This window comes from Dromiciops gliroides, chromosome 5 (assembly GCF_019393635.1).
Source record: "Dromiciops gliroides isolate mDroGli1 chromosome 5, mDroGli1.pri, whole genome shotgun sequence".
Taxonomy (NCBI): domain Eukaryota; kingdom Metazoa; phylum Chordata; class Mammalia; order Microbiotheria; family Microbiotheriidae; genus Dromiciops; species Dromiciops gliroides.
In genome coordinates this window covers 40603023-40617154 of record NC_057865.1, presented here as the reverse complement: position 1 = coordinate 40617154, position 14132 = coordinate 40603023, and the positions used below count along the sequence as shown (strand labels likewise).

Genomic DNA, 14132 nt, shown 5'->3' with positions numbered 1-14132 from the left:
GTAATAACGGGAAAAAGTGAAATCTCAGACACAATCGCCCTTTGGCGTGGTATGAATTTTGTTCTCAAGCCACTGTGTGTCTGTGTGCGAATGTTTGTGGCTTCTCAGTAAATGATTATGTTAAAACAGGGGACACTTTGCTGAGTTGCTGAGCTATTGGCAGCTCGTTGGGAGAGATAAGGGATCCATGGCCGCTGAATATTTTGACTCCTTGAAGCAGTATGAGAAGAACTGTGAAGGGGAAGAGAGCATGATGTCTTTAGCTGATCTCTATGAAACCCTGGGGCAGTTTCTCAAGGACCTGGGCCTTCTCAGTCAGGTAAGAGCCTCAGAGATTCCTCAGAAATGTGGTGTTTTCATGTTGTGACTAAGTGGAGAGTCCTTTCCCTTTCCTCTGTTCGAGCTTTTCTTGATCCTCCTTTAGTGTGAAATAAATAGTTCATTAGAAAGCAAGTCCCAGGGGCAGCTAGGTGGCACAGTAGATAGAGCACCGGCCCTGGATTCAGGAGGACCTGAGTTCAAGTCTGGCCTCAGACACTTGACACTTACTAGTTGTGTGACCCTGGGCAAGTCACTTAACCCCAATTGCCTCACCAAAAAAATAAAAAGAAAGAAAGAAAGAAAGTCCCTAAGAGTTCTCAGTTTGAATTTTATTTCTTTGGGGGGGACGGGGTGGGGTAGGCTATTGTTCCCTTGCAGAGGTCCTTAGAAATCCGAGAAACAGCCCTGGATCCAGATCATCCTCGAGTGGCCCAGTCCCTCCATCAGCTGGCAAGTGTTTATGTGCAGTGGAAAAAATTTGGCAATGCTGAGCAGCTTTATAAACAAGCCCTGGAAATCCTAGAGAATGCTTACGGTTCTGAGCATCCTCTTATTGCCCGGGAACTTGATGCACTTGCAACCTTGTATCAGAAACAAAACAAGTAAGAGTGAAGTTCGTGGTCTTGTCATGTCAGGGGTGGAGGTTGGGCTAATTTGTGTTTTAATAAGTAACCTCATGGTGGGGAGTGAGAAGGGGTGAGGAGGACTTAAGTGGTCAGTGTGTGTTTCTTGATTTTCATAACTTGTGTAGACAGTGTGTTTAAGTAAGTAGAGTTTCTTAGGATGAATTTACATGGAGTGACCGTATTGAACAAGAACCACACTGTGTTCAGCAGGTAACTAATTAGTGCTGCAAATTAAAGCTTTCATTTTGCCTGAAGATAGACTGGAGAGCAAATTTCTGACCCAGTTCAAAATGCTACAGTATCCGCAGGGGTGACTGACCAAGTCAACCTGGACCTAGTGATTATAACCCACTTGGGTGATATGAATAGGATTATCACGATGCCCTAGACTGGGGGATGGGAGACCTGGGTTCTAACCCTGATTCTACCACTATTCAGTCAGGCAAGTCAGTGCCTCCTGCTCCTTATCTCTGATGTAGGAGAGTTGAATCAGACAAAATTGAAGATCCCTAGCATGACTAATTCAGGAAATATTTATTAAGCATCCCTATGTTCTAGAAACTGGGAATACAAAAACACTTCCCTTTTCTCCTCCACCCCACAAAACAAAAACCTAAATCCCCAAGACCTTAAGAGGCTAGTCCTAGTCTATAAATTAAATCCTTTTTGTTTTTTCTGAGACATTATTGTCAAGCCAGGTTTCAGTTTTATGACATGAGACACTTTTGGTTTTAGCAGCATTAAATTTCACAAGAATTTTCATTAGATGAAAGCGCTGCATTACATGGTAACCAAAAATATTTCTTCATATGTGTATTTTAAAATATTTCCTTTTTAACAAAGTAATGTTTGAACATATGCTTCTACCTTTTAGCTTATTTTTCTTTGACATTGCTTTCTTAGATATGAACAAGCTGAGCATCTAAGGAAAAAGTCCTTTAAAATCCGACAGAAGGTTGCAAGAAGAAAAGGCAATTTGGTAAAGAAATACAGGTTTTGTTTTGTTATGTATTTGAAACTCAAAGAAGGATTTAGAATTCTGAATTTCATATAGAGAGCATCGTAGACTTTTTCCTTTCACAAAGTGAGGGACTTGATTTTTTGCATTCTTGAAGTGTTAGTTAAGGCCTTTCCAGTTTAACAGTGTCCCTCATCTGAATCTTTACTTTTGGTGAGGGGCAAGTTGCTCGATCAAGAAAGGAGAGCTATGAAACCCTTTGGGGTTTTGAGCTAGAATGTGACTCTGAAGAATATTCAGGAGGGATAATAGAAACAGGGTCCCCTTAAACAAAAGTCTGATCAAGATCTTGGCATTTTAAGTTACAAGGAAGCAAGAAAAAAATTATTCTATACAAACACAATTTTTAAAAAATTTGTGAACTAGGTTTTTTTTTTAATTAGCCATAGTATTTTCATATGAGCCCCAGTTTTCATTTCTCTCTTATGGAAATACTACTACTACTAGTAGTAGTAATAGTAGTAATAATAATGATAATACTTGCACTGTCTTTACCTTAAAAGGTTGTAAGAAATAGGCTCCATGAAACCTCAAAGTCCTTCTCATTTGTCATGGTTTAAAATAATCTATGTCTGATTTTAACTAAGAAGTGGGGATGTTCAATGATGACTTAGTGAGTTGCTTTATACTTCTGCTTGTTTTTAAATTGTGCTGTCTTTTATGGTATTGGTTAAGTTCAGACTTAAAAAAAAAAAAGTAAAAATCCTGAAAGGGCAGTCAGGAAGCCAGCCTTATAATTGCAATTCTGCTCATTTAAAAATAAAATGAAACACAAGTTATGCCGACAAATCGTTTTCTGAACCACCACCATCTGCTTCCCCACAAGCATTTTTAATGAAGTTTGGCATATGAGTGATGAAAAAAAACTTGGACATGGTATGATTTTAATGAATAATAATTTTAAATTAGTCATGACTTAAATAATGGCAGTTGCCTTTGAAGAAAAAAGAAAGCATGATTAATAAACTATGTATTGCTTCAATATAAACTGATGACAAATTGATTTTTTCTTTGTGCTTTAGTATGGATTTGCCCTCCTGCGTCGACGGGCCCTACAATTAGAAGAACTTACATTAGGCAAAGACACACCAGATAATGCTCGAACCCTCAATGAGCTGGGTGTTCTGTATTATCTACAAAATAATCTTGAGTAAGTAATGCATTGACTGAAAAATCAGTAAAGATAACCTGTGCTTTAGCTTCTGGTAAGCATGTAATAATACATAAAGGAATTCCTCATATCCCCACTAGAAGGCTGTTTAATTCAGTGTTGGATTCCTTATATAATTTGACAGGAGGAGAAGCTCTGTAAAGTCAGTTAAAACATGACCTCAAACTGACTGTGTCTCAGATCGTGAGTTTCTTATTGCAGAATTCAGACTTAAATTGAAGTAAGGAAATCATCAGACCATATAGGTCTGACCTACACAACATCCTTTATGCATATGAAGTGGAGGCAATGAATAGATTTATAGGATTAGATCTGGCAGACAGAGTGCCTGAAGAACCATGGACAGAAGTGCACACATTTGTACAGGAAGCAGCAACAAAAAACATCCCGAAGAAAAAGAAGATCAAGAAAGCAGAATGGCTGTCTGATAGGGCTTTACAAATAGCTGAAGAAAGAAGGAAAGCAAAAGGGAAAGGAGAAAAGGAAAGATATACCCAACTGAATGCAGAATTCCAGAGAACTGCAAGGAGGGATAAGAAGGTTTTCTTAAATGAGCGATGCAAAAAAATAAAAGAGAACGATAGAATGGGAAAGACAAAAGATCTCTTCAAGAAAATTAGAAACATCAAAGGAATGTTTTATGTAAAAATTGGCATGAGTAAAGACAAAAATGGTAGAAACTTAACAGAAGCAAAAGAGATTAAGAAGAGTTGGCAAGCATCCATTGGGGAATGGCTGGACAAGTCGTGGTATGTGAATGTAATGGAATACTATTGTGCTGTAAGAAATGATGAGCAGGAGGAGTTCAGAGAAACCTGGAGGGTCTTGCATGGGCTGATGATGAGCGAGATGAGCAGAACCAGAAGAACATTGTACACAGTATCATCAACATTGAGTGTTGACCTACTGTGATGGACTATATTCTTCTCACCAATGCAATGGTACAGAAGAGTTCCAGGGAACTCATGATAGAAGAGGATCTCCAAATCCAAGAAAAAAAAAGAAAGAAAGAACTGTGGAGTATAGATGCTGATTGAACCATACTATTTCTTTTGTTTTTGGTGCTGTTGTTTTTTCTATTTTGAGGTTTTTCATCATTGCTCTGATTTTTCTCTTATAACATGACTAATGCAGAAATAGGATTAATGTTATTATGTGTATATATATAACCTAATCTAAAATTGGAAAGCTTGTATAAACAAAAGTTGTATATTATGTGTATATATATAACCTAATCTAAAATTGGAAAGCTTGTATAAACAAAAGTTGAGAACTATCTTTACATGTAATGGGAAAAAATAAAGAAAGAAAAAAAAAAAACAAGAGTTGGCAAGAATATATAGAAGAGGGGGCGGCTAGGTGGCGCAGTGGATAAAGCACCGGCCCTGGATTCAGGAGTACCTGAGTTCAAATCTGGCCTCAGACACTTAACACTTACTAGCTGTGTGACCCTGGGCAAGTCACTTAACCCCCATTGCCCCTTAAAAAAAAAAAGAATATACAGAAGAACTATACAAGAAAGATTTGACCATCACTAATAACTATGGTTGAGTGGTTACTGATTTAGAGCCAGACATCCTAGATAATGAAGTCAAGTGACCCTTGGGAAGTATTGCTAACAATCAGGCTAGTGGAGTTGATGGAATTCCAGCTAAAAGATGATGTTGTTAAAGTGCTGTACTTAATATGCCAATATGGCCACTGATCAGAAAAGATCAGTTTACATCCCCGTCCTAAAGAAGGGCAATGTCGAGGAATGTTCAAGTTATAGAACAGTTGAGCTCATTTCACATGCCAGCAAGGTTATACTTAAGATTCTACAAGCTAGGCTTCAGCATTATATGAACTGAGAATTGCCAGAAGGGGTGGCTGGTTTTTGAAGAGGTAGAAGAACTAGAGACCAAATTGCTAACATGCACTGTATTACCAAGAAAGCAAATGAGTTCCAGAAAAGCATCTACTTCTGCTTCATTGACTACATTCCTTTGGATTAATCAAAAGCCAGAATTAAGGTTGCCAGGAGAATTATCAACAATCTCAAATATGCAGATAATACCACTCTGATGGCAGAAAGTGAAAAATTAAGAAGCCTCGTGATGAGGGTGAAAGAGGAAAGTGCAAAAGCTGACTTGAAGCTTAACATCAAAAAAAACTAAGATCTTGGCAACTAGTTCCATCACTTCCTGGCAAATAGAGGGAGAAGAAATGGAAACAGTGTCAGATTTTATATTCTTGGGCTCAAAGATCACTGCAGACAGTGGCTGCAGCCATGAAATTTCCTTGGAAGGAAAGTTATGGCAAATCTGGACAGCATACTAAAAAGCAGAAATATCAGTGTGGTGACAAAGGTCCACGTAGTCAATGATATGGTTTTTCCAGTAGCAACGTATAGCTATGAGAGTTGGACTATAAGGAAAGCTGAGTACTCCAGAATCAGTGCTTTTGAATTGTGGTATGGGAGACTTTTGAGAGTCCCTTGGACAGCAAGGAGATCAAATCAGTCAATACTTAACGAAATTGATTGAGACTATTCCCTGGAAGGTCAAATATTGGAAGCTGAATCTTAAATACTTTGGCCACATAATAAGACAGGACTCATGGAAAAGACCCTGATGTTGGGAAAGATTGAAGGTAAATGGAAGAGATGATGGAGGATGAGATGAAGAGTGTCATGGAAGCAACAAACATGAGCTTGGACAGACTGGGAAATAGTGGAGGATAGAAGAGCCTGCTGTGCAGCAAGCGGTCCATTGAGTCCTGAAGAGTTGACACACCTGAACTAAATAACAAATGTCTTGTTCCCCCCACACACCTTCAGTATTCAGTAATAGTCTGAATACATAGTGCTTAACAAAATAAAGACTTCAGTCCTTTTAAGGATATCAGTGGATGTGGTGAAGGATAAGGAAAGGGGGGAAAGGATGAGTATACTTAGAAAAATACTTAAATACCTGATACATCTATGATTTCATCCATAAGGCTTTTATTCTTCCTTCCAATACTGACCCAGTCTTTCCTATGCCTTAAGGGCTTTTAATGAGTCGCTGTGGTCACCTTCTACCTTTAGCTAGTCACATTCTTTAGAAAAATGTTAGCCCAAATAACAGCTTTCCCACTCTCCTAATGAGTATGATATTGGCTGGTGAATCAAATAAACTATTGGAAATATGTCAAATGTATTCATGAAACATGAATTTAGATGGAAAATTCTACTCTCTGAAATTATGACCAACAAAAATCCCTTGGGATTAACATAAAATTAGTAATTAATAACAAGCAAATTTGTATGGCTGTCTTTTCTTCCTTGTAGTGTATTTGTCAAGAGGGTGGTTTGTATTGGGACTTTTATTTGTACTGTAGAAAAAAATTAACTCATTGAAACCTTCGGATTTCAGAAAAATATTACAAACATTTAGGCCACTGTATTAAGATCCATTAGCAATTAGATATTTGGGGAATGTTGAACTTGGATTGTTTTTAACTGTCTCCCAAAGGAGGGACATGATTTTTTTTTTTTTTTTTTTGCTGAGGCAATTGGGGTTAAGTGACTTGCCCATGGTCATACAGCTAGTAAGTGTTAAGTGTCTGAGGCCGGATTTGAACTCAGGTCCTCCTGACTCCAGGGCCAGTGCTCTATCCACTGCGCCACCTAGCTGCCCCGGGACATGATTTTGAAAGAACTTTTGTTTCAAAATCATTCATTATAAAATATTATGCAAAGCTTATATATGTCACATTAGCTTATGAAATGGAACATTGAGGCCATTGTTTGGGTAATTAATGTCCCCAAATTTGCTTTTAGGAAAACAATTATTTTGGGTTTGGGTTTTGTTGTTGTTGTTGTTTTTTATAGGAGGGCAGGATAGGATGTTGGTCTAAGTTTTCTAAGCTGTCTATTTACTGTGTTAAAATATACAGATATTTGCTCAATGATCCACTTCATTTCGCCCAAATAGGTGTTGCCTTGGAAGTGCTTAATTTTACAGACCCCACTCATTGCCTTAAAGACACTTTGGGTTGTTCCTGTTCACAGGGCTGCTGATCTGTTTCTGAAGCGCTCTTTGGAAATGAGGGAGCGAGTCTTAGGACCAGACCACCCTGACTGTGCCCAGTCTCTGAACAATCTGGCCGCTCTCTACAATGAGAAGAAGCAGTATGCAGAGGCAGAGGAACTCTATGAACGAGCCCTGGACATTAGGAGGCGAGCGTTGGCCCCTGACCACCCTTCCCTGGCCTACACAGGGAAGCATCTTGCAATCCTGTACAAGAAAGTGGTCTGTGTTCGTTTTAGTCATGCTTGCTTTGTCTGCTTACGTTTTGTGTTTCAGGATATTCCATTTAAAACCCCAGTACTTTCACATAAATGATTTTGCTTCTCTTTGATAAATAACTTTTCTTTGGGCTGTTACATCACAATGACTTTCAATTCTGTCAAGTAGAGGGATAAACGAAAGTGCATTTGTGATTTGAGCCCTCATAAAATTATGACATAGGTAAGGGCAGCAGACTTAGGGGAAAGCCCATTGGCCTGGGAATCCAGCTTTGCCATTGACCATCTGTGCAACCTTGGGCAAAACACTTATTCTTTCTGGGCTTCAGTTTCCTCATTTGTAAGATGAAGATTTAGACGGATGTAGGAGGCCCCGTCTTTAATTAGATGAGATGTAAGAGGCCCCTAACGATTCACAATTTACAACAGAAGTTTTTACAAAGTGTGTTATAAATGTCAGCATTTTTGCCAGCATGGTGATTTTAGGCCATGGCCCCACTTTTAAATTATATTGAATAGAATAGAATATTATACGATATAATATATCTAAATTATATAATTACAATTCTGAAGTGACTCTTCTTTAGCTGTAATCCAGATCAGTATGGAATGACGTGACTATAGATTTCCCACCACCTGTCTGTGACTTACTTGATGTTCTCTGAGAGTTATAGTAGATCAGAGGGCAGCCAGTCCGCTGATGAGCCCATCCTCCGACAACACCTAATCTGTCCCTGCACTTGTACTTGAGGCCTTTGTGGCTTGGGGGAGGACCTGCCTCCTAGTGACATAAAATGAGAAAAAACCGGGTGACTCTGCATCCAAAGCAGGCATCGGAGCAGGGCCAGCCACACACATCATATATTTTTGTTGTTGTTGTTGTTTTTTGCAGGGCAGTGAGTGTTAAGTGACTTGCCCAAGGTCACAGAGCTAGTAAGTGTCGAGTGTCTGAGGTCAGATTTGAACTCAGGTCCTCCTGAATCCAGGGCCAGTGCTTTATCCACTGCGCCACCTAGCTGCCCCCAATACACACATTGTAAAATGCCCAGTTGCTACAGGCCCATAAAGGTAGGGTCTAAGAGGCCCCTTCTATTGCTTGAGCATTTTCGGTACATACGCGGTGCTAGAACACAGAACCCCAGGTAGCACATCCTGCAGCTGCTATCATAGCCCATGACTGAAAGATGAGGGCATGGAACCTACCCTGCACCAAGCTGATGCTGAGATGGAGGAGGAAGGAGAGAGAGGGATTTTAGTGGAAAATTCACATATTTCATTCCCGTGACCACTCTCAACTCAATTTCATTTCGTGGATATAGTTTTCACCTGTCACTTATCTGAATGAAAGTTAATTTTGTTCTTTTGTCAGAATCATACACATGATCTTGATTTGCCATTTAAATAACAGTTGGCTGAAACTACCCTTCTTTTGTAGGGCTTATATTTAAATATATCAAATGAATGCCAAAAGGGATTTCTTTGTCAGGTGGCGTACTCTTCCAACTTGTGAGAAACACTTTGACACTCAAATATATAAACAAGAAAGAAACCAGAATGAATTCTACTAGTAAAGAATTAAGTAAAATAAATAGTTGAGTTCTTCACAGTTAGGCATTTCTCTAAGTGATATCTATTCAATTAAGGAAAGTTGAGAATGAATCATGTTTGCACATCCAGTATAGTTAACTCAGGCCAATATCCTATATTCTTTCAGCTTGAGACAACACGCTTATCCATAACTACATTATAATGAGTATTTACAGCGTTTCCTTTTATGTAGGACTTAACACTGTCCAGTTTCCCAACTTATATTTGCACTAAGCACCAGCATATTCAAGAACATGCCAGCAAATCCTTGGAATTGTCAAATGACCTTGGTATCATACCACTCTACTATATGCCAAGCATGTGAGGTGTTGTAAGCCTAGAATTAATTTTTTTTTAAAAATCATCTCTCATCCCCCTCACCCAGTCTCATTTATCCCTGGAATAGGGGATAGGCAGTAGGATGCAAGTTCTTAAGACAGGAACCATTTTGGATTTTATCTTTATCTCTTTAGCATACATGCAGTATGTTGGTTTACACATGGTATAGGTGTTTAATAAATGTTTGTTGAACTAAGAAATGAATGAAATGTTGAAAGTGGTTGGGGCAGCTAGGTGGCGCAGTAGATAGAATGCTGGCCTTGGATTCAGGAGTTCAAATGTGGCCTCAGACACTTGACATTTACTAGCTATGTGACCGTGGGCAAGTCACTTAACTCCAATTGCTTCATCAAAAAAGCAAAAAAAAAAAAAAAGTGGTTGAGGGAAATTAGTAAATTTATTAAATGTGCATAATTAACCTTGGGCAGTGAGCCAGGAACTAATGGTGTGCTGTTTTTTTCCCCTATAATGTCCTTCCTTTTTAAAAAAAGCAGATTTTTCATTACATAATGTAATTTACTTCCTTGATATTTCTTATTTTATAGGGGAAACTTGACAAGGCCGTGCCGTTGTATGAATTGGCTGTAGAAATACGTCAGAAATCTTTTGGTCCAAAACATCCTAGCGTCGCTACTGCCTTGGTGAACCTCGCGGTTCTTTATAGCCAAATGGTAAGCTCCATGACTTTTTAGCTTCTATAGATCCCCTCTTTTGTAGTGTATGTCAAAAGATCCATGCTGCCCTCAGTGTATGTGCTCTCCTCTGATGCGACCCATGAGCTGCTAAAGCCAAAAAAACCTCATCATCTGGTCAACAATCTCCTTTTGGCAAGTCTCTTCAAACTCAGCTCATTTGATCCTTAAATATGGCAGCTGTGAGCTGTTTACCTTAAGCCTTTCCAATCTGATAGAGTACATTTAAAAGAAATTTTACTTAAGCAGAGTCACTTTAAAGTCTAAATAATTTGAAGAGAACTACAGTTTCTTGATATGTCCTTTGGAATAGCATTAAGAGGAGCAGCCACATGGTTCAGTGGATCAAGCATGGCCCTAGAGTCAGGAGGACCTAAGTTCAAATTGGGCCTCAGACACTTTCTAGCTGTGTGACCCTGGGCAAGTCAATTAACTCTGATTGCCTCCCCAGCCCCTCACAATAAAGTGTACCTTCCCCGAATTTGAAAAAATAGCAGTAAGAAACCTTTTAGTTTAATGGCCTTTCAAAATAATTATAGTAGTAGTAACTTACGTAACACTTTCTTGCTTAAAAAGCCTCACACGCTTTATTTCATTTGATTCCTACAATAATCCTGAGAGAGCAGGCACTTGTACAAGTAATAGCATTCTCATTTTACACACCAGGAAACTGAGGCTCAGAGTCATTAAAGGCACATGAGAGCCTGGATCCAGAAAGATACTGGAGCCAAACCCAGAACTTCTGACTTCAAGTCTAGTCCTCTTTTCTCTTCACTGTAATACACTAATGCTACCTTCTGCTTGTTGTTGAGTCATTTCAGCAGTGTCCAACTCTCTGTGATCCCCCCTTGGGTTTTCTTTAAGTGATACTGGAATGCTTTGCCAATTCCTTCTCCAGCCCTTTGACAGATGAGGAAACTGAGGCAAACAGGTTAAGTGACTTGCCCACGGTCACACAGGTTGGAAGGGTCTGAGGCCAGATTTGAACTCAAGTTTTCCTGACTCCAGACCTGAAGCTCTATCCGTTGTGCTACCTAGTTGCTCAACCTTTCATTTACACACTTTAAAAAATAATTATCAAGTTTTGTGAGAATATAGAGTCGACTGACCCCCCCCAGATTAGTTAAACTAAGTAACTGTAGAATGGATGAGTTTAATGCCTGCGATATTGTCCTATATCCATCTCCATATTCCTAAGAAGTCGTGAGAGAATGCTGCCCTAAAGCCTTTATCTAATGCTGATTCCCAGTGGGTTCTTGAAGGAAATGCCAGCAGAGCACAAGGTGTTAGCACCTCCTGTAAAGTTGGGAAGACTTGGAGAACTGAGCCAGTGCTGGGTTGAAAATCCATCATTGAAGGACCAGCCTTGGTCAGAGTGCATAGAGGCTCATCATCTCAGCACAGCCCTGACCTGTTTGAATTTTCCTGCCCATAGCCACTCTCAAAGACTCTCTGTCAAGTCATAGAGCTTTTGCCCTCTGTGTTAATGATGAAATCAAAGATAATTGAAGTAAGGAAGAAAAATTAAGGGAAGGGGCAGGAATTATCCTCATTTTGCAGACAGGGCAAATTCATTTTTGAAAATTTAAATGTTTGATTTAAGGTCAGATCAGTAACTGAATTAAGGATTGGAACCCAGGATTTCTCATCCAGTAGCCTTATAATATTCCTGATTAATAAACTATTTCTTTATTCGCTTAATAAAGGTATTCTTTGTGCATATGAAAATAACTCAACTTGTCTTGATGTGTGAATATTAATTTTAGCAATTCAGTATATTTATCATATATTAGCAAGCAATATGATTATTTCTTTACTTTAAGAAAAAGCCTATTGAAGCCTTGCCACTGTATGAACGAGCATTAAAGATTTATGAAGACAGTTTGGGTCGGATGCACCCACGAGTGGGTGAAACACTAAAAAATCTGGCTGTGCTGAGGTAAGATTGTTATTCTTTTCCCTCATGTAGTTGGACTCTTGTGGAAAAAAAGATGTTTTTAATTTTTTTTTTTTTTTTGCGGGGCAGCTAGGTAGCACAGTGGATAAAGCACTGGCCCTGGATTCAGGAGGACCTGAGTTCGAATTCAGCCTCAGACACTTAACACTTACTAGCTGTGTGACCCTGGGCAAGTCACTTAACCCCAATTGCCTCGCCAAAACAAAACAATTTTTTTTTTACACATTACAAATGAAGATAGAAAATGTATTGACAAGTACATTGGTGGGTGGTTGGGGAAAAGAATTATTCCTGCTTCCCTAGGTGATGTAACTCCACACATTGATAGTAATGGAAATCAAGTCACTGGTATTTATTATTTTCCACCCTAAAATTGTAACTGGTCTTAGGATAGAGAACACAGGCCCTTTGATGTGCATGCATCAGGCTAAATGCCTTGAGTGAAACATCTGCTTGTTTTTGAGAATGGTGTATTACATGTGTCCAACAACAGATCTCTCATTTTTAGAACAGCTTTACTTTCTTTGTCAGGGATGGAGGAGTGGGGAACTGATCCTGAAGTGACTGACGTGAACACAAAAGGCAGCAGTAAAACTCGTTTGTTAAAAACCTGGTTGCCCATCCTCCGTGTATTTCTTCCATTTGTGCTGCTGGACTAGCCAGCCTAACCCCAGGGAAGGGCCCCGGAGGCAGGAGAGTGGAGGCTTCAGGACTGGATTGGAGGCTTGTTTTCTTTTATCCTTCTGAGTGATTAAATTCACTTGATCAGAAGCTCCGCATCAAATGGCGTCTTGTTCCCAGGTGCATTGTCTCCTGTGAACTCTGCGAATGGTCGTGGTACTAGAATCACCGCTTTTTAAACTTCTGCTCCTTTTCTTTAAGCTATGAAGGAGGAGATTTTGAGAAGGCTGCTGAGCTCTACAAAAGAGCTATGGAGATAAAGGAAGCAGAGACGTCTCTCGTCGGGGGAAATGCGCTGTCGAGGCACTCTTCAAGCGGAGACACATTTAGTCTAAAAACAACCCTTTCCCCCAATGTCTTCCTTCTCCACGGACAAAGGTAGCAGCGTCCTCCTTAGGAACATGTGCTAATGAAAGGCACAGACTACCCAGACTAAAGCCAACATCAATGCACTTTACAATGATTTATTCAAGGCTTGGGACAGTATTATTTCAGGCTAAAACAAGGTGGTTTTTTGCTTTTCTTTTTTAACTTATTTGTCTCTGGCTGCCTCGTGCTGATCTAGTGTTTTGTGGTATTTGTATGGGACAGAGTGACTCTGGGGATGAAAAAGGGTCAGGAGAGATGGAGTTAAATGTGGATACCTTGTGCCAGGTTTAAAAATATTTTTATGGTTTTCCTCTAAATTCACTTCTGGGGTATGACAGTTTCCAAGATACGTAGAACAAGATGCTCTCTCATCTCTTGCCATGAGGTCAGTCACTTTTCATGTCAGGAATTCAAGGATTCTCATCGTCTTTGCTCTTCTAGAATTGACAGCATCCTCTCTTTTTCAAAGATTTGTTCCTTTAAGCAGCAGCCCTACCTCCCTACCTACCTCGTAGAGATTTTGAGGATTAAAGAGATAATTTATCTTGATTTGACTATATGAACGTAAACTATTGGTGTTAAACATTGGCTGCTATATTATCGTGACTTCTTCTGCCGTCATTTTTCTTTTCTTTTCTTTTTTTTTTGGGCGGGGGGAGGGGGGTAGCAGTAGGGCAATGAGGGTTAAGTGACTTGCCCGGGGTTACACAGCTAGTAAATGTTAAGTGTCTGAGGTCACATTTGAACTCAGGTCTTCCTGAATCCAGGGCCGGTGCTTTATCCACTGCGCCACCTAGCTGCCCCCACTGTCATTTTTCTTAAGAAAACCATGTTAATATATAATCACCTTTTTAAAAAAAATCAACTTCATAAATGACTCCTACATTTCTCTATTGTTCATCATAATACTTTGGTATTTGAGGTAATAAAAGGTATTAAACCTCATCATCCCAAACCTCTCTGAACAAAGTTTTGACTTGTCAAAATGTAACTTTGACATTTTCTCCCTTACGGAAACTCAGTCCATTCATCATTTATATTTGAAACACTTCTCTGCCATTTCTTGTACTGAAAATGAAGGTGACCACACCATATAAAGGA

The 14132-nt window shown here is 39.4% G+C and overlaps 1 protein-coding gene across 3 annotated transcripts in view; it reads left to right on the top strand.

Annotated features, from left to right (window-relative positions):
• Nucleotides 1-13527, top strand: part of NPHP3 (nephrocystin 3) — a 46798-nt gene extending 33271 nt beyond the window's left edge. For 2 of the 3 annotated variants that reach the window (XM_043969247.1, XM_043969246.1), the window contains exons 20-27: nt 130-319; nt 682-923; nt 1851-1926; nt 2988-3115; nt 7170-7410; nt 9878-10003; nt 11848-11963; nt 12864-13527. In XM_043969247.1, the coding sequence (XP_043825182.1) occupies nt 130-319; nt 682-923; nt 1851-1926; nt 2988-3115; nt 7170-7410; nt 9878-10003; nt 11848-11963; nt 12864-13044 (1300 nt within the window). In that variant the 3' untranslated portion in view covers nt 13045-13527. The remainder of the gene's footprint in view (nt 1-129; nt 320-681; nt 924-1850; nt 1927-2987; nt 3116-7169; nt 7411-9877; nt 10004-11847; nt 11964-12863) is intronic. The other variant, XM_043969248.1, reaches the window with a different exon arrangement.
• The last annotated feature ends 605 nt before the right edge of the window (nt 13528-14132 follow it).